This window comes from Salmo trutta, chromosome 12, assembly GCF_901001165.1.
Source record: "Salmo trutta chromosome 12, fSalTru1.1, whole genome shotgun sequence".
NCBI classification, from domain to species: Eukaryota; Metazoa; Chordata; class Actinopteri; order Salmoniformes; family Salmonidae; genus Salmo; species Salmo trutta.
Window position 1 is genome coordinate 26,730,804 of NC_042968.1, and position 18,612 is coordinate 26,749,415.

Consider the following 18,612-nt stretch of genomic DNA (forward strand, 5'->3'; position numbering starts at 1 on the left):
ATACCCAAGTCTACTCCCACAACAAATTATTCCAATAGAGAGGGAATTATATACATACAACACCAGCAACAATCTATTTACTCATTGGTTCTTCTTTGAGTTCTTCTGCATTGCAAACAGTAACATATATCATGAATTTGATAGTGGAGAACCAGCTGACAGATTTTCCAGTAATACTTCCACATGCATGCTGTCTTAGTATGTACCAGACAGGTGCTTTGACTAGCCTGGCATCTCAATGCATAAATTCAATTAGAGTCTTCCTGAAGCGCCTCCATCTGCAAACAATATGGTGCCCTTCTTTTTAATCAAACCTTCCCCGGCAAGCGACCAAAGGCCCTTCAAATTAAAAGTAATATCCAGGAATGCTCTTTCTAACTCATGCTGCGGACACGAGGCACTGAGATCAACCAAAACGAAAGAAAAATTAAAAATTCTAATAAGCAAACTAAGCCTGTCTGTATGTGGAATGTTAATTCTGAAAAAAGCATCTACTTGTGTCTCTAGTCTGCTTAGAGAAAGAGCACATGTAAGTACTGCTGCACTATAAGTACACTATATAACGATGGAACATTCATTATACAGTCACCTCGTCTTATCTAGAAAGTTGAGGCCAGATCTGCTGTTTTTCTTCAGTTAGAGCAGTATACATTAACCTCCACAAGGAAACATACTAAATCAGATCCTGATGTAGAAAACTTGAATCTCTATGTTTATGTTGGCATTCCTGCCATCTAGTTATTCTGCCTACTGCTATACATTTCAACAACAAAATGTTCCCTCTGCCCCATGACAGCTTTTAATGAAAGATCATTTGCAGCATTTTCACTTGTTTCTTTCCCCAAGGCTCCAACCTTTAGAGCTGACAATGTAGCTGACAAAAGTAATCCAGTCAAAAGAAAAACTAACTTTAATAAGTAGTAACAAGAAATCCAACCGCTTTCCCGGTGATGTCACAATGCTACGCTGCACAAACCAATCACGGCTAATTCTAACATCAGAGAGAGAGAGAAAACACACTATAAATAACTCCACTAAGTGACACAAAGACACACACAGGAGTTCCTGGAGCGAGTCAGAGCCTGCGAGGAGGGAGCATACTCTCTGACTGATCTCTCAGGGGTTCTGCCACTGCAGTTACACAGGCTGCCTAGGCCGCTTCATATCGACAACTTCATTAGCAGCCCTCCCAAACCCTCAATTCATACAACCACGTTATGTTATCACTGACTGAGACTGAGAGGCGCAATTTAGACTGGAGACCCAGAGCTCTTAGCTAGCTCCTCTGGGACTGGGGAAAGAAACAGAGAGAATGTGGTAGAAGCCAGAAACTTGAAACTGACGGCTATTATAGAGGTATTCTATCTATTCTTTCTCTGTAAGTGGACTGGAGGCGTGGGATGGGATGGGGAGAGGGAGTTTGGAGGACAGCAGTGGGATGGGGAGAGGGGGTTTGGAGGACAGCAGTGGGATGGGGAGAGGGAGTTTGGAGGACAGCAGTGGGATGGGGAGAGGGGGTTTGGAGGACGGCAGTGGGATGGGGAGAGGGGGTTTGGAGGACGGCAGTGGGATGGGGAGAGGGAGTTTGGAGGACAGCAGTGGGATGGGGAGAGGGAGTTTGGAGGACAGCAGTGGGATGGGGAGAGGGAGTTTGGAGGACAGCAGTGGGATGGGGAGAGGGAGTTTGGAGGACAGCAGTGGTATGGGGAGAGGGGGTTTGGAGGACAGCAGTGGGATGGGGAGAGGGGGTTTGGAGGACGGCAGTGGGATGGGGAGAGGGAGTTTGGAGGACAGCAGTGGGATGGGGAGAGGGGGTTTGGAGGACAGCAGTGGGATGGGGAGAGGGGGTTTGGAGGACAGCAGTGGGATGGGGAGAGGGGGTTTGGAGGACGGCAGTGGGATGGGGAGAGGGGGTTTGGAGGACGGCAGTGGGATGGGGAGAGGGGGTTTGGAGGACGGCAGTGGGATGGGGAGAGGGGGTTTGGAGGACAGCAGTGGGATGGGGAGAGGGGGTTTGGAGGACAGCAGTGGGATGGGGAGAGGGAGTTTGGAGGACAGCAGTGGGATGGGGAGAGGGGGTTTGGAGGACAGCAGTGGGATGGGGAGAGGGGGTTTGGAGGACAGCAGTGGGATGGGGAGAGGGAGTTTGGAGGACAGCAGTGGGATGGGGAGAGGGGGTTTGGAGGACGGCAGTGGGATGGGGAGAGGGGGTTTGGAGGACGGCAGTGGGATGGGGAGAGGGAGTTTGGAGGACGGCAGTGGGATGGGGAGAGGGGGTTTGGAGGACCGCAGTGGGATGGGGAGAGGGGGTTTGGAGGACAGCAGTGGGATGGGGAGAGGGAGTTTGGAGGACAGCAGTGGGATGGGGAGAGGGGGTTTGGAGGACGGCAGTGGGATGGGGAGAGGGGGTTTGGAGGACGGCAGTGGGATGGGGAGAGGGAGTTTGGAGGACAGCAGTGGGATGGGGAGAGGGAGTTTGGAGGACAGCAGTGGGATGGGGAGAGGGAGTTTGGAGGACAGCAGTGGGATGGGGAGAGGGAGTTTGGAGGACAGCAGTGGTATGGGGAGAGGGAGTTTGGAGGACAGCAGTGGGATGGGGAGAGGGGGTTTGGAGGACAGCAGTGGGATGGGGAGAGGGAGTTTGGAGGACAGCAGTGGGATGGGGAGAGGGGGTTTGGAGGACGGCAGTGGGATGGGGAGAGGGGGTTTGGAGGACGGCAGTGGGATGGGGAGAGGGAGTTTGGAGGACAGCAGTGGGATGGGGAGAGGGAGTTTGGAGGACAGCAGTGGGATGGGGAGAGGGAGTTTGGAGGACAGCAGTGGGATGGGGAGAGGGAGTTTGGAGGACAGCAGTGGTATGGGGAGAGGGGGTTTGGAGGACAGCAGTGGGATGGGGAGAGGGGGTTTGGAGGACGGCAGTGGGATGGGGAGAGGGAGTTTGGAGGACAGCAGTGGGATGGGGAGAGGGGGTTTGGAGGACAGCAGTGGGATGGGGAGAGGGGGTTTGGAGGACAGCAGTGGGATGGGGAGAGGGGGTTTGGAGGACGGCAGTGGGATGGGGAGAGGGGGTTTGGAGGACGGCAGTGGGATGGGGAGAGGGGGTTTGGAGGACGGCAGTGGGATGGGGAGAGGGGGTTTGGAGGACAGCAGTGGGATGGGGAGAGGGGGTTTGGAGGACAGCAGTGGGATGGGGAGAGGGAGTTTGGAGGACAGCAGTGGGATGGGGAGAGGGGGTTTGGAGGACAGCAGTGGGATGGGGAGAGGGGGTTTGGAGGACAGCAGTGGGATGGGGAGAGGGAGTTTGGAGGACAGCAGTGGGATGGGGAGAGGGGGTTTGGAGGACGGCAGTGGGATGGGGAGAGGGGGTTTGGAGGACGGCAGTGGGATGGGGAGAGGGAGTTTGGAGGACGGCAGTGGGATGGGGAGAGGGGGTTTGGAGGACAGCAGTGGGATGGGGAGAGGGGGTTTGGAGGACAGCAGTGGGATGGGGAGAGGGAGTTTGGAGGACAGCAGTGGGATGGGGAGAGGGGGTTTGGAGGACGGCAGTGGGATGGGGAGAGGGGGTTTGGAGGACGGCAGTGGGATGGGGAGAGGGAGTTTGGAGGACAGCAGTGGGATGGGGAGAGGGAGTTTGGAGGACAGCAGTGGGATGGGGAGAGGGAGTTTGGAGGACAGCAGTGGGATGGGGAGAGGGAGTTTGGAGGACAGCAGTGGTATGGGGAGAGGGGGTTTGGAGGACAGCAGTGGGATGGGGAGAGGGGGTTTGGAGGACGGCAGTGGGATGGGGAGAGGGAGTTTGGAGGACAGCAGTGGGATGGGGAGAGGGGGTTTGGAGGACAGCAGTGGGATGGGGAGAGGGGGTTTGGAGGACAGCAGTGGGATGGGGAGAGGGGGTTTGGAGGACAGCAGTGGGATGGGGAGAGGGGGTTTGGAGGACAGCAGTGGGATGGGGAGAGGGGGTTTGGAGGACGGCAGTGGGATGGGGAGAGGGGGTTTGGAGGACAGCAGTGGGATGGGGAGAGGGGGTAGGGAGGACAGCAGTGGGATGGGGAGAGGGGGTTTGGAGGACAGCAGTGGGATGGGGAGAGGGGGTTTGCAGGACAGCAGTGGGATGGGGAGAGGGGGTTTGGAGGACGGCAGTGGGATGGGGAGAGGGAGTTTGGAGGACAGCAGTGGGATGGGGTAAGGGGGTTTGGAGGACAGCAGTGGGATGGGGAGAGGGAGTTTGGAGGACAGCAGTGGGATGGGGAGAGGGGGTTTGGAGGACAGCAGTGGGATGGGGTAAGGGGGTTTGGAGGACAGCAGTGGGATGGGGAGAGGGGGTTTGGAGGACAGCAGTGGGATGGGGAGAGGGAGTTTGGAGGACAGCAGTGGGATGGGGAGAGGGGGTTTGGAGGACAGCAGTGGGATGGGGAGAGGGGGTAGGGAGGACAGCAGTGGGATGGGGAGAGGGGGTTTGGAGGACAGCAGTGGGACGGGGAGAGGGGGTTTGGAGGACAGCAGTGGGATGGGGAGAGGGAGTTTGGAGGACAGCAGTGGGATGGGGAGAGGGGGTTTGGAGGACAGCAGTGGGATGAGGAGAGGGGGTTTGGAGGACAGCAGTGGGATGGGGTAAGGGGGTTTGGAGGACAGCAGTGGGATGGGGAGAGGGAGTTTGGAGGACAGCAGTGGGATGGGGAGAGGGGGTTTGGAGGACAGCAGTGGGATGGGGAGAGGGAGTTTGGAGGACAGCAGTGGGATGGGGAGAAGGGGTTTGGAGGACGGCAGTGGGATGGGGAGAGGGGGTTTGGAGGACAGCAGTGGGATAGGGAGAGGGGGTTTGGAGGACAGCAGTGGGATGGGGAGAGGGGGTTTGCATGGGGCCCTGGATGTTGGGATGTCCCTATGTCCCTGGCCAGCAGGCAGCGTCTGTGGGCTGAAGAACCAGGCGTTATCGGCCCTGTCTCCATGGCACCAGTAGCACAAGAAAAACTGCAGCAAATTTCATTCTTCAGAAATTTAATTATATCAAGATTAACAAGGGAGGTAATTAATTTCTTTAAGATGGGTATCTTTTAATTGCCTGGGGCTCAACTTTGTTGTCAAAACTGTATATTTAACCATTATTTCAGGGCAAAGTTTTAAAGGCAGAGAAAAGTGGAGGATCACTGATTTCACCATGAATATGGAAATATAGGAGTTTCTTATCTAAACGATTATTTTACAGTATTAGCACAAATACACCCATTTATGTACATATATAAATGTAAAAATGTATTTATTAATGCCACAAAGAAGTCGACTAAGAATATTGTGAATTCCATAAAAATCTGTTGGAGTTTCACTCTAATTAAAATAATGAGGCGTGTTAAGTTTGTATATCTTTACAGCTTGGACAGACTGCTCCATTCCACTGGCTTGTTGCAGGCATGGCCATCTAGTGTATTAAGCTAATGGGCTGTGTAGAATGGACAGAACAGCTAGTCTGTGTCTGAAAATGGCACCTTATTCCCTATATAGTGCACTACTTTTGGCCAGGGTCTGCATAGGGCTCTGGTCAAAAGTAGTGCACTATATGGGGAATATGTTGCCATTTTGGACACACACCTGGTCTCCATGTCATAGATCCAAGGTTCTAACACTGGCCCATTGTCTGGTTCTGGACCATTCTCCAGGCCAAGATCTCACACTGCCCAGCAGATTGTCTGAGAAACGAAGCCAACTGCTCTACAACACAAACACAAACACGATTACAGTCAAGGGAATGTGGTTAGGTAACGGAGCTGTTGTTGTCTGAGGAGACAGAGTAGGCTGCTGTCTGTTTGAAACCCTACAACAGAACAATGTGTGATCAAACCATTTGTCATGATAAGTTTTCCGATATGTAAATGTTTCTGACTGAACAATTTCCTCAGTGTACAAGATCATTCAATTCAACGATGTGATACGATGATGACTGTTCTAAGTATTTTACAAGCACAGAGCCAGTGGGAGGCGTGTTACTCTGGAAGGGTTGAAAAGCTTCCCTGATGTCTCTCTCTCTGCAAGTCTGGACAGGGACCGTTCATCAGTCTGCCAGACAACTGAGACACCTCACCTAATAGCCTCGCTGCTACTATGTCCAGAGTCTTCTCAGCTAGCAAATACATTCAGCATGGACACTGCAATGTCTATGATAGGGCCATCAGAGAATCCAGCTAATAAGGTAGGAATCTGGTGCAACTGTCCATTTAATTTCACAGTGCTTCTTTAACCCTTTAGGCAAAATCTTCACCGGCATTCCTCTCACCTCACAAGCCATTATCGTCCTCTGAGCTTGAAGGCATTAGGCAGTAGCCTCTCATGACTACATGGTAACTGTGGTCTAATTTCTTGGAAACCTGTAGCCTCTATTACTCAGTGATTATGAGGTGGTTAGTTGTGGGGTGTGCTTGTTGAAGCTGGTGGGCAGCCAGGGCTGAGTGTGGACTGGAGGGGGTCAGGGAATTCAGGGCTGAGTGTGGACTGGAGGGGGTCAGGGAATTCAGGGCTGAGTGTGGACTGGAGGGGGCCAGGGCTTTCAGGGCTGAGTGTGGACTGGAGGGGGTCAGGGCTTTCAGGGCTGAGTGTGGACTGGAGGGGGTCAGGGAATTCAGGGCTGTGTGTGGACTGGAGGGGCCCAGGGCTTTCAGGGCTGAGTGTGGACTGGAGGGGGTCAGGGAATTCAGGGCTGAGTGTGGACTGGAGGGGGTCAGGGAATTCAGGGCTGAGTGTGGACTGGAGGGGGCCAGGGCTTTCAGGGCTGAGTGTGGACTGGAGGGGGTCAGGGCTTTCAGGGCTGAGTGTGGACTGGAGGGGGCCAGGGATTTCAGGGCTGAGTGTGGACTGGAGGGGGCCAGGGATTTCAGGGCTGAGTGTGGACTGGAGGGGGTCAGGGCTTTCAGGGCTGAGTGTGGACTGGAGGGGGCCAGGGATTTCAGGGCTGAGTGTGGACTGGAGGGGGTCAGGGCTTTCAGGGCTGAGTGTGGACTGGAGGGGGTCAGGGCTTTCAGGGCTGAGTGTGGACTGGAGGGGGTCAGGGCTTTCAGGGCTGAGTGTGGACTGGAGGGGGCCAGGGATTTCAGGGCTGAGTGTGGACTGGAGGGGGTCAGGGCTTTCAGGGCTGAGTGTGGACTGGAGGGGGCCAGGGCTTTCAGGGCTGAGTGTGGACTGGAGGGGGCCAGGGCTTTCAGGGCTGAGTGTGGTGTGGAGGGGGCCAGAACTTTCAGGAGCTGCAGGAGGACAGGAGCCCCCAGCCACACACTGTCACCTACTACAACAGCCACCTGGCCTCCAGACTGGCCATGTACAGAAGGACATAACTACCTTGGAGTTTCACAGTCAAATAGGCAACCAAGTCTATACATGTGTAAGGGGTTGAGTAATCACTATGGAGTGTTTATTTCATCCTGTAAGCATTGTTTTGTGAAGTGCATTAATCAGCACAATAGGAATGTTGTTCTTATCATGGAAAACCTGATTGAATATGATCCAAGGTTGGTAATAGTCAATGACCCATAGTGTAATTAATGATACTTAATGTCATGTCTACAGATACACATGTCTACAATATACTCGCCGCACACACACACACACACACACACACACACACACACACACACACACACACACACACACACACACACTGTCATATCTTTAACACCATGATTCACACACACACACACACACACACACACACACACACACTGTCATATCTTTAACACCATGATTCATCACTATTTAACTCTTTCTGATCTTGGAATCTGTTAGTTCTATTTCCATTCATGTGGGAATTAAAAACATTGATTTTAAACCGTGTTGACAGTTTTATAAAAACCTAACCAGCATGCATGATGATGGCCATCTCATCAATTCATATGTTCTGCATCCCATACATATTCAAAGAGCATGACACAAATACATTGGAGAAAATTGAAACATTTAAATATGAAAGATAATAAAATATGGTATTCAATTCGAACTGTATTCAGTTGCCTGATGTTTGTCTCACAATAACAGAGCTCATTTTATTAAGAGGACAAAAGTATAAAACAAATATTTTCCAAGTGACAAAGATCACAAACAGATGTTAACTGTAGCTGCATTTCTATTCAAGGACTTTAACCAGCAGTCAGCCTGCGATCAGTAGTCTATAGTACTATAGCATTGCACTGTGATGCCAGGGATGCTGGCTGGCAAAGTGCAGTATGTTACAGCTCTAAGAACATGGCATCTGGCCAAGTACAGTAGCTCCTGTAACACTTCTTAAAGACTCAACTTCATCTCCTCTCTTTGTCCCCGCTCTGGAAAAAGAAATAGAACTGCCTAAAGACAAAAAGTGAAACGAGCATTACGCTCTTACTGACATGACGCAGCCGATAACAGCCTCTTGGTGCCCCCTCTAATCAGGACTATGTATGTACCATGGTAAAGCTGTAGAGATAACCCACAGGAGTCCTCCTGCATGGCTCATTATATCATCACATTACATATGTAAATGTGGGCTCCATTCCAGAACCTCTTCAAAATTCCATATGTTACTCATGCTGCATTCCTTTCTGTTGAGGGATTCAAATGACAGCCAATTGGAGGTCAAGGCCAATGAATACATTGACTGCACCAATCAAATATCATTAAAACCCTCCATATGGTAACAGCAAAGGGAAAAACACTCTGATGCAATACAGTAGTTACTCCCCTGAGCAACATTTTAAGGACGGTTAATAGAGGAGCGCGCCTATAGCCTCTTCCACTGTGCTCTCAGTGAAATCCCACTGGACGGATGGAATGGGCAGAGGAAAGGAGAGGAGGAGAGGAGGGAGGGAGGGAGTGGTGGATGTCCCCTCTCTCTAACCAAGCAGCTAGCCTGCATGCCTTAAACAAACAGCCAGACTGCCTGCCCAGTCCCAGTCCCCTCCTCCCCCCAGAACGATTTTCTCCTCTCTGCCTCTCTTTCCTGTTTGTCTGGCTGAAGACCTGGCCGTTTACTCCCAGGCAGCGCGTTGGGAGGGAAGAAGAAGGAAGAGGAGGAGAAGAGAGCGAAAAGGAAGGGAAGAGAGTACGGGGGGAGGATAGAAGGAAGGGGGAGGTGGGGGTTGGGGGGGGGGATGGAGGGGAGAAACTGCACTCTCTAAGTTGGGATTGATTTACTTCATTAACCGAGATTACAAGTTTAACTTACAAACCAGAGGTCAAAATTTCTCATTAACAAGGGGACCGTGGAGAACCCGAGGGCTTGGAGACCAGTCTTATTACTGACTACACATTTCAATCTGTCTTTGATGTTCCATGTCTGCCTTTCTCCCCCTCTTCTCCTCTCCTATTTTTTGGCAGAGAGGTTGATTTTAATTGTAGCTATAGAACAGAGCATAGTTTGCCTGTAAGCCAGCCTCCACATCTGTAGTGAGTGCAGCTTTAGTGATATTGGGTGCAGTCCATAGCTCAGGGCTAATTTTAATGGTTCCCCCTTTCATTGGAGGCTCAGATTGTTTTCCACGTGATTCCTGTTAATTTAGCTGTAGGAAAGGGCATCAGTTTTCCTTGTGCTTTTCCCCTCTCTCTTCCTATGCCTCTTGCTCTATTGCCTCACTCCATTTTTCTGATCTACACCCTGAAAGTAAGAAGGTGAAATGAATTCAAATGGAAAAATAGACTGCTTGCTATTAAATCTCTTCTTGCCTTACCTTTTCCACCCAGCACTGCCTGGGAGAGACAGATAGGAGGATGACAGTGTGGTTATACAGTACTGTACAAGTCCAGGCAATTTAGCTGCCATTGTTGTTGTACGTCAACAAACAAGGCTGTTCCTTTGATGTGATAAATGGCCCAACTGTCTAGATGATGATAACTGTGTGCTCGTAAACGTGTCAAGGATGTTTCAGAGCTCTGAGCATGTTTTACACTACAATATGTTCCATCATAGTAGAGGCACTGAGATCTTCACTTTTAAAAGCTAAAGCGTGTCCTGATATCGGCCAATATTACAGTTCTGAAATTTCACCCTACGTTGACACTCTCCCCAACAATACTAAACGTTGTACTCTTCTTTTTAAAGGGATAAAACCACAACATGGGCAGTTCATGCCCAAACAACTACCGATGAATTACTACTGCTCTGAAACTATTCTGTTTGTGAAAGGAAGGAGACTAGTGATGCAACATAGTAACAAAGTGATGGTGACAGTGGAATAATCTAATGAAAATGGGGATAATCCAGTGTTTGTCTGGGTGACTGGACAGTGACCCTGCTCAGTCTGCCAGGCTGGGATGCATGGCTAACCCATTAGCTGTAAATGTCCCATAGTTACTGGAGGCTAGCCATGTCAGGGCTGATACTGTAGGCTGATGTTTGAGAAGGTATAAAGGTAAAGAGCCTCTATTCACCTCCACCTTCACCAGTCCTTCTCCTTCTTCATTCCACATCCTCCATCCTCCTTCCTCTAGTCCTCTTTCATCCTTCTCTAGCCCTCCAGTTGGCTTAGTAGAGCACTTCAAAATCCATCCTTCTCAGCGCAGGGGTTGTTGAGGGGTTGTAGGGGGGATAGTGCTACCGGTGTCTGTGCTATGACCCACAGTCAGGGCCACAGCAGGCCCTCGTCTCTCTGCCCCTGTGAATAGGCCCTGCCATTGGCTCCCTGTAACTAATCCGCCCTGCGGAGCCCTGTAAGCCCCCCTTTGTTCCCTCCTGCAGACCAGATCAGGCTGGAGACAGACACTCCAGTCTTGACTGGCTATCAGTTTCAGACTTTTTGGCAGTCTAGTCGAGTCAACCAGGCTCCAGCACAGCAGAGCTCTGGCCAAGCCACCATCAAAAAGAAGGTAGGAAAAAACATGTACCGAAATTATGTCACCTGAATTCTGTCACGGACGGAACACGGCGGAAGGGTGGTCGGAAGGGGTAGAGACGGGGGGATTGTTAGTTTCAACAGGAACTCTCTCTACTATAACAGAACGGAGCAACAGAGAACAGGATCTCAAGAAGGTCATTATCCTCCCTCTCCTAATTTGAGCTCTGGCGCAGCACTGAAGGGCTGCCTTTGTCTGTCTGGGATTAATGCGGAAAGCTCAGGATGCGATGTCAGAGGGAAGTAATCAGCCAGCCAGGCAGGCAGCGTGGGCCCTACTCCTTCATAATGCTTCCTGCCTCTGCTGCCTGCTCCTGGCCAGGGCCCCCGGCTCATTTCTGTGGAGATGAAATCTATGACAAGCCCCTCAGTGAAGCTGAGAGCAGGCAACAGTCCAGTAACACCCACAGGGCCTGCAGGCATCCTGTGACCCCCTTAGAAAAGTCACATTCACTTTGCTCTGGAGAAGGGAAAGAGAACGCCGCCGGCCCTTCCAGCCCATGTGAAATGAAGAAATGTGAGGAGGTGAAAATGAAGTGAAAATAAGTTAAGATTCCTCCCTCTTTCTCCTCCCCCTCTCGCAATCGTTCAGAAGAGGGGTGGAGGGGGGGAGGGAGGGGGAGGATGGGGGTATGACTTCACTTAATTATAGCCCCCTAATTAAACGGGGACATTAGAAACAGCTCTGGATATTCATGTTTATGTTGTGTGACTGTTTATGTTAGATATATAAACCGGATTGTTGTAGATTCTTTCCGCAGAAAGCAGAGGGTCGAGGGCTCGCTAACCAATCAGGGTAAAACATAGTGAAAGAGGTTGGCACTGCACTCAAGGACCAGAAGTAATGCTTTTATTGAGTTATTTCTGCCTTTTTATACTGGGTGCATTACTGTGCTCTTTCTGCAGCAGATTGCAACTAAGCGAATGATGTGAAGATACAACCCAATAAGCAGGTTATTAAAATGACCAATTGACATTCAGAAATTGTATTCATCATAATCACAGCAGTAATCAGAGAATATCGTGGGGAGTTGAATAGTTCAACATTTCTTTCTCTGAGAATGTAAAATATTTCTGGTTACAGAATAACTGTTTATGACAATGTATAACCCCGTATTGGAGAGACGTGATAATCGGGCTGTTCTTTAACTCTTTTCAACAGGAGACTATTATTTTATAATAACATAATTCATCTTAATTAACAACAGACAGTTAGTCAGAAGGGAATAAGTCAACATGCTCTGGTCCTGTCGATATGGATGTTGGTTCATGTATCACAGATAAATTCCCATCATCTTCCCTGTATTAGCTTACTGAGGTCTCCAATGTGGTGTATTAGATACATGCCCCAAACCGGGATAATGTATAACAGGTTATTTCTGTTAAGGAGGTCTGGTATTAAGAATACAACAATAATACCCCAAAAACAACAACTCCAATCCTTGGATAATTGATAAACAAACTAACAAACCACCATAACTGCTCCCAAACCCCTCTCTTCATAGAAATAGAATCCCTAGAACATTGACTTGAATGGGGATCCCATTCTAGGGATTGTATTTCTCTGCCTCGCACCATGGTATTGGCTCATGTCTCTAATCTAAAGGGAGACTTCAGAAGGACTCATCTTCATCCACTTTATAGATGAATAAGCATGAGGACAACGTAGTGGTTGAGAGGACAGCCTGCACACTGTGTACCAGGCCCACCATGGAACTCTTCCTAAATAATATGAGGACAACAACACAGAGCCAATCAGAGTACAGGGATAAAGGAGGGTTTTAGTACCTCACATTCATTCCCTCCAACATCTGGTTCTTGACTAATGAATACCAATACTGCAGAGCATGTGGCCATGCAATTCATCAATGTTCAGTAGAAACAGAAGAGAAACAGTCCATGGGGCGCGCAAACCTGTTGTGTGTGAACATACCATTCTGGGCATCTAATAGGTACACCTTAGTTAGTACCCCTACTGGGGTTGGTGAGTAATTACAATTGACATGCATCTCAACAGTGTGGTCCTAAAACTTGTCTTTAGGACAACTGGGCATATAAAAAAAATGTGAACAACGTTTGTTATATTTGTTAGTTTTGTTTCAGACGTGGTTGTGTAGGTAAATATTTTGTCCTGCTACAGCAGGTTAAAGAAAACGACAGAAGCTAACTAGCAGTTGGAGACTTTATAGGGCGGCTCCGGTCTTACCTCGGTCCCTGACGGCGTGGCCCCTGGCGAGTCCATCTTTCGTTTCTTCCGAGGTCCGATGGCAGCTAGCGCGGTCAGGTTTGCGTCTCGTTGCCTCACCAGGGCCATCTCCTGTTGCTGCATCTGAGGGAGACAAAGCAACAGGCACACGCTAGCTTAGCATTACTAGCTCAGCATGACCTTCAGTTACATGGGTCAACGATTCAGAGACATTGGTGAGGCGTGGGAATGTGCGAAGAAAACCTAGTTAGTAGTTATCGTACTGTACTTGTTGTTTAGATCTAATGGTCTATTGTACATCTACCCTCTATCATAACCAACTGTAACTATTTGACCAACTCTCAGCTGGTAGTAAAGGAATGATCAAAATCATTTGTCAGGGAAAATGTATTTCTGCCCCATCTGCCAAAGCAGACTAAGGTGCTACATATCATAAATGGATGAACACAATGGACATCTTCAGTAGCATAGGCATGTCTGTGCGCACAGAACAAGTCTTTAGCTGAGAAATTACATTTTAATGTCCATCCCTCCAGTAAATTGCCCATCTCTCTCCCTCTCTCCAAAAACCCAGAGAGAGACAAAATGGCAGCATGTTGTCAGGGATTAGCAGCGTTCATATCTGTGAGTCTGAGTGGTGAGCGGTGCAGCATGGTCACATGCCTCATAGTGATTTTTCAGTTTGTGATGTGTAAAGGGGAAGCAGTGGTGAGGCGCTGCCTGAGGTAATGTCATGTCTGACCTGGGGGCTGAGAGGGAGAAGGGCTGAGGGGAGGGAGGGGAGCGTTGTCTGACCTGGGGGCTGAGAGGGAGAAGGGCTGAGGGGAGGGAGGGGAGCGGTGTCTGACCTGGGGGCTGAGAGGGAGAAGGGCTGAGGGGAGGGAGGGGAGCGTTGTCTGACCTGGGGGCTGAGAGGGAGAAGGGCTGAGGGGAGGGAGGGGAGCGGTGTCTGACCTGGGGGCTGAGAGGGAGAAGGGCTGAGGGGAGGGAGGGGAGCGGTGTCTGACCTGGGGGCTGAGAGGGAGAAGGGCTGAGGGGAGGGAGGGGAGCGGTGTCTGACCTGGGGGCTGAAAGGGAGAAGGGCTGAGGGGAGGGAGGGGAGCGGTGTCTGACCTGGGGGCTGAGAGGGAGAAGGGCTGAGGGGAGGGAGGGGAGCGTTGTCTGACCTGGGGGCTGAGAGGGAGAAGGGCTGAGGGGAGGGAGGGGAGCGTTGTCTGACCTGGGGGCTGAGAGGGAGAAGGGCTGAGGGGAGGGAGGGGAGCGTTGTCTGACCTGGGAGCTGAGAGGGAGAAGGGCTGAGGGGAGGGAGGGGAGCGGTGTCTGACCTGGGAGCTGAGAGGGAGAAGGGCTGAGGGGAGGAAGGGGAGCGGTGTCTGACCTGGGGGCTGAGAGGGAGAAGGGCTGAGGGGAGGGAGGGGAGCGGTGTCTGACCTGGGAGCTGAGAGGGAGAAGGGCTGAGGGGAGGGAGGGGAGCGGTGTCTGACCTGGGAGCTGAGAGGGAGAAGGGCTGAGGGGAGGGAGGGTAGCGGTGTCTGACCTGGGAGCTGAGAGGGAGAAGGGCTGAGGGAGGGAGGGGAGCGGTGTCTGACCTGGGGGCTGAGAGGGAGAAGGGCTGAGGGGAGCGTTGCTGGGAGCTGGGGGCTGAGAGGGAGAAGGGCTGAGGGGAGGGAGGGGAGCGGTGTCTGACCTGGGGGCTGAGAGGGAGAAGGGCTGAGGGAGGGAGGGGAGCGTTGCTGGGAGCTGGCCTTTCTGCTACATGGGGCTGGGGCAGGGCGGACGTGAGAGCCTGGGGTCATGGCAGCACAGAGGGCATCAGCTCCTCTCCCCCACACCCACGTGCCTATCCTATCAACTCCAGTCACAGCCACAGCACGGAGGGGAGAAACGCCTGCCCAGTGGGGGAGAGGCCTGGGTCGAAGTGAAAAGAGACAATCAATGTGTTCTTTCATGTCTTTCATGTTCTTTTATGTTATCTAAGATCGTGTGTATGTGTACAGTATGTGCGCGTTCGTGTACATGCATGCGTGTTGTCTGATCAGGGGAAATGTCATGTTGCTTTCAGATGGTGCTCTGTTTCAGCTGTTATGGGCAGCCAAGCTATATGGAGAAGGTGCTTTTTGTATCCTTGTATGCAATACCTTTGAAATGTTGGAATCCTTCTTGATGTAATGTGATTTGTTGATTCAATTTAAGTATTTAAACTGTTCGTGTGCACGTGTGTATGTGCATGTTGTCTGATCAGGGGAAATGTTGCTTTCAGATGGTGCTCTATAAAAGGTTGCATTGGTTTACAAAAACCTGATCCAAAATGTGCATGCAGTTGTCTCTGATTTTTAAAAAGCCCCAGGCAAAGCATGCCCTTTAGGGTGTTGCCACTTCACATTTATCAAGGCAAAACCGTTGAAAAATTCAAAGCACACTGACAACATAAACTAGGAGAAACTAGGAGAAAAAAACTGCAATAATAACCAGACAGAAATCCACCCAAACTTTACTGCTGCTACTGTGCATTTTCCATCACATTAAAGTATTGTAGCCGTTTTACAGGGCTGTGTGCTGTAAGCAACACGGGGTCCTGAGGAGAGGAGCAGTTCCACCACAGCTCCCAAACACCCATAAACACGTAACGAAATGACAGGTTCAGGAAGTGATTCCAGGGAGTGTTTGGGTGTGAATTAAGGCAGAACTATGCAAATGAGGATATCCAGTGGAAAGGAAGGAAGCAGCTGGATAATACTAGCTAGCTTCTATGGCTAGAGATTTCCATTACACAGCTTGGGTGCAGATATCAGATGGAACTCTGGTATCAATGTTAACCCTGTCAAGCTTGGTCACATACAGAAAGCTCTGAAGGCTTGACCTCAAAGGATTCTGCTGCCTCCATGGAGAGAGAGGGTCTGCCTATGTGTGTGTATGTGTGTGTGTGTGTGTGTGTGTGTGAGTGTGTGTGCGTGTTTGGGGTCTGGGTCCTGCTATCTCTCTGATGGCACCAGGATGCCGGGATGCATCTCTACCCTGCCTGGCAGTTGGCACCAGGCATGGGCTCACACAGCCTGCAGCGTTCTACCCTGCCTGTTCTGCCATTCAGATTTATGACTGTATGATAAATGCAGACCTCATTTCACCATCTGCAACCCTCCCTCAACCCCAACCCTCCCTCCTCCAGTCTGCATTTCCCCTCACTGGAGACTGAGGCCATAATGATGCTGGGAGAAGAGACTGATTCCAATCTGATCTGAGGCCTGCTGCCATAGTGCTTCTATAACTCTACATAAGGTGACTTCAAACCTGGGCTGCATCTGAAATGACAAACTACTTCCAATACAGCGCAGTGCACTACTTTTGAACAGAGCACTATGAGTCCAGGTCAAAACTAAAGTATAGATGGATTTGACCTTACTGGCACCATATTCCCAATATAGTGCACTACGTTTTCCCTGTATAATGCCCTCCATTTAACCAGGTCAAACGTAGTGCAGTTTATAGGCCTAGGTTGCCCTTTTGGACGCACCCCTGGGCTGGGCCTGTGTACGGTGTATTATTGACTAGTCTAACCTATGGATGAGAAGCCTCAACTAGATTACCGCCAAGGTCACTGAAATACTGGAGTCTACAGCTCAAAACAATAGAATAAAATAACCAATAACCAACAAACATATATTTGCCAGGTTCGATCAATGTCTGCGCTTAAGTATTTGGTTCTCCCTAAGTCTCTTAAAAAACAGTTCCTGCAGTCTGCCCACATGCCCTTTGGATCCAGGGAAGGAGACTTGTAAACTCAAATTATTTACAAAGGTCAGGAGAAGTAGAACATTGCTTAGATGTGATGCAAAAATCCCCAGATAGAATCTCCAATCAATGTGTTTGCCCAGTAGTCAGGCTACACTTCCTATAGCTAGAGGTCTGGTTTCAATACACAAACAGCAATGTTAACACCTTTAACATTATAACAAGATGACTGGAAAAAGTATTCAGTAGATGGATTGAGTGAAGTAAAGAAACAGTCAATATCAGAAGAGTGGATTTGTTTGTCTTTTACAGGCCAATTCTGTCCTATTTGTTGGCTGAGGTTTTCCCATGCTTATTTACTTGGTTGTTCCTTTTTCTGAATTATTTACAGTAGTAACAAACTCAGTCAGGGCTATGCCCTAAATGCTTCACAAAAAATTCAGCCCTTCAAGCATCAAACCCACATAAAAACCTATGCACAGTTCTTTGTCTCCTCACAAGGAAAGAACACGATGTCCATGTTCTCTACATGATGCAAAAATGTCTGAAACAGGGAAAGTCAGACAGCTAGAGAGAGATCATTCTTCAGACAGACAGCAATCAGATAAACCCCACATACACAGAAGAGTCAGTTCCATAAGCCACGATGTCCAACCTGACGTTTTCTATCTGTGCAGTTCACTTGGTAACAAAGGCTTCTACCCCCTGGCCTGGGGGACTAGCTGCTCGCCTCGCGGCCCCCCAGACGCTTACAGACAGATGTCCTTGGTGGAGCAGAACGCAGAGCAGAGAGGAGGCAGGGCTGACATCACAGACGGCTGTGGGGCTGTGGAGGAGAGGAGCAAGGGGCTCTCTGCCCTCTAAAAGGGCCCAGGATAAAGGCAGGGCAGGGGGCCTCTGCTGATCTCTATCCCCAGCCCAGACCTGGTCTGAGGGCCAAGGGGGCACAGCAGGGAAACTCTAAGGGCCACAACAACCCATATAATAAGCTATATACTGTCCCGTCCTGACCATAGAAAGCTGTTATTTTCTATGGTAAAGTAGGTCAGGGCGTGACAGGGGGGTTTTCTAGTTTAGTTTTTCTATGTTGTCATGTTCTAGTTTTGTATTTCTATGTTGGGTTTTGTTGGGATGATCTCCAATTAGAGGCAGCTGGTCATCGTTGTTTCTAATTGGAGATCATCTTTGGAGATTGTCTTTGAGTTAGTGTATGTTTCACCTCTGCATCACGGTTTGTTGTTTTCTTATTCCGTTTATTTATATGTATTGCATAGTTTCACAGTGAAAATAAAATGTGGAACGACACACACGCTGCACTTTGGTCTGCTCCTTCCTACGACAACCGTGACATATACTGTATACTGAGGGTGTGTGCACGCATGTGTGTGTGTGTGCGTGCATGGGTACGTGCATTAACTTCCTACTTTTGCAGCTACCTAAATCCATGCATTTGATTTCATCCCTTGACACCCGCACAGCAGACTTTTTTTTTGGTAACTATATGACGCAGTCTGTCTATCCATTCTATGAACATCTGTGAGCTTTAAGGCCTTTTCTCATTTAAAATGCCTGCTAGTTAAGCAAGGGGAGTCTAAGCTGAATCACCAATCAGATCTCCAACCTCATCTCAACTCATATGACTGGGCCAATCTGCTTTGTCTCCCCATGTTTTAGCCCTGACCTACTGATGTGCGGGCTGTGTTTGGTAGAGCTACAGTATAGCTGTGGTACACAGGTAACAGTGTCTGTGATTTATTTAGAATTCAAGGTACACTTAAACAACATGGTTACCGCAGCATTCTGCAGCAATACGCCATCCCATCTGATTTGCGATTA

At 49.8% G+C, this 18,612-nt stretch overlaps 1 protein-coding gene across 2 annotated transcripts in view; it reads right to left on the minus strand.

Moving 5' to 3' along the window:
• LOC115203276 (transcription initiation factor TFIID subunit 4) overlaps positions 1 to 18,612 on the minus strand; it is a 99,966-nt gene that overhangs the window by 21,617 nt on the left and 59,737 nt on the right. For both annotated transcript variants that reach the window (XM_029767827.1, XM_029767828.1), the window contains one exon: positions 13,048 to 13,170. In XM_029767827.1, the coding sequence (XP_029623687.1) occupies positions 13,048 to 13,170 (123 nt within the window). The remainder of the gene's footprint in view (positions 1 to 13,047; positions 13,171 to 18,612) is intronic.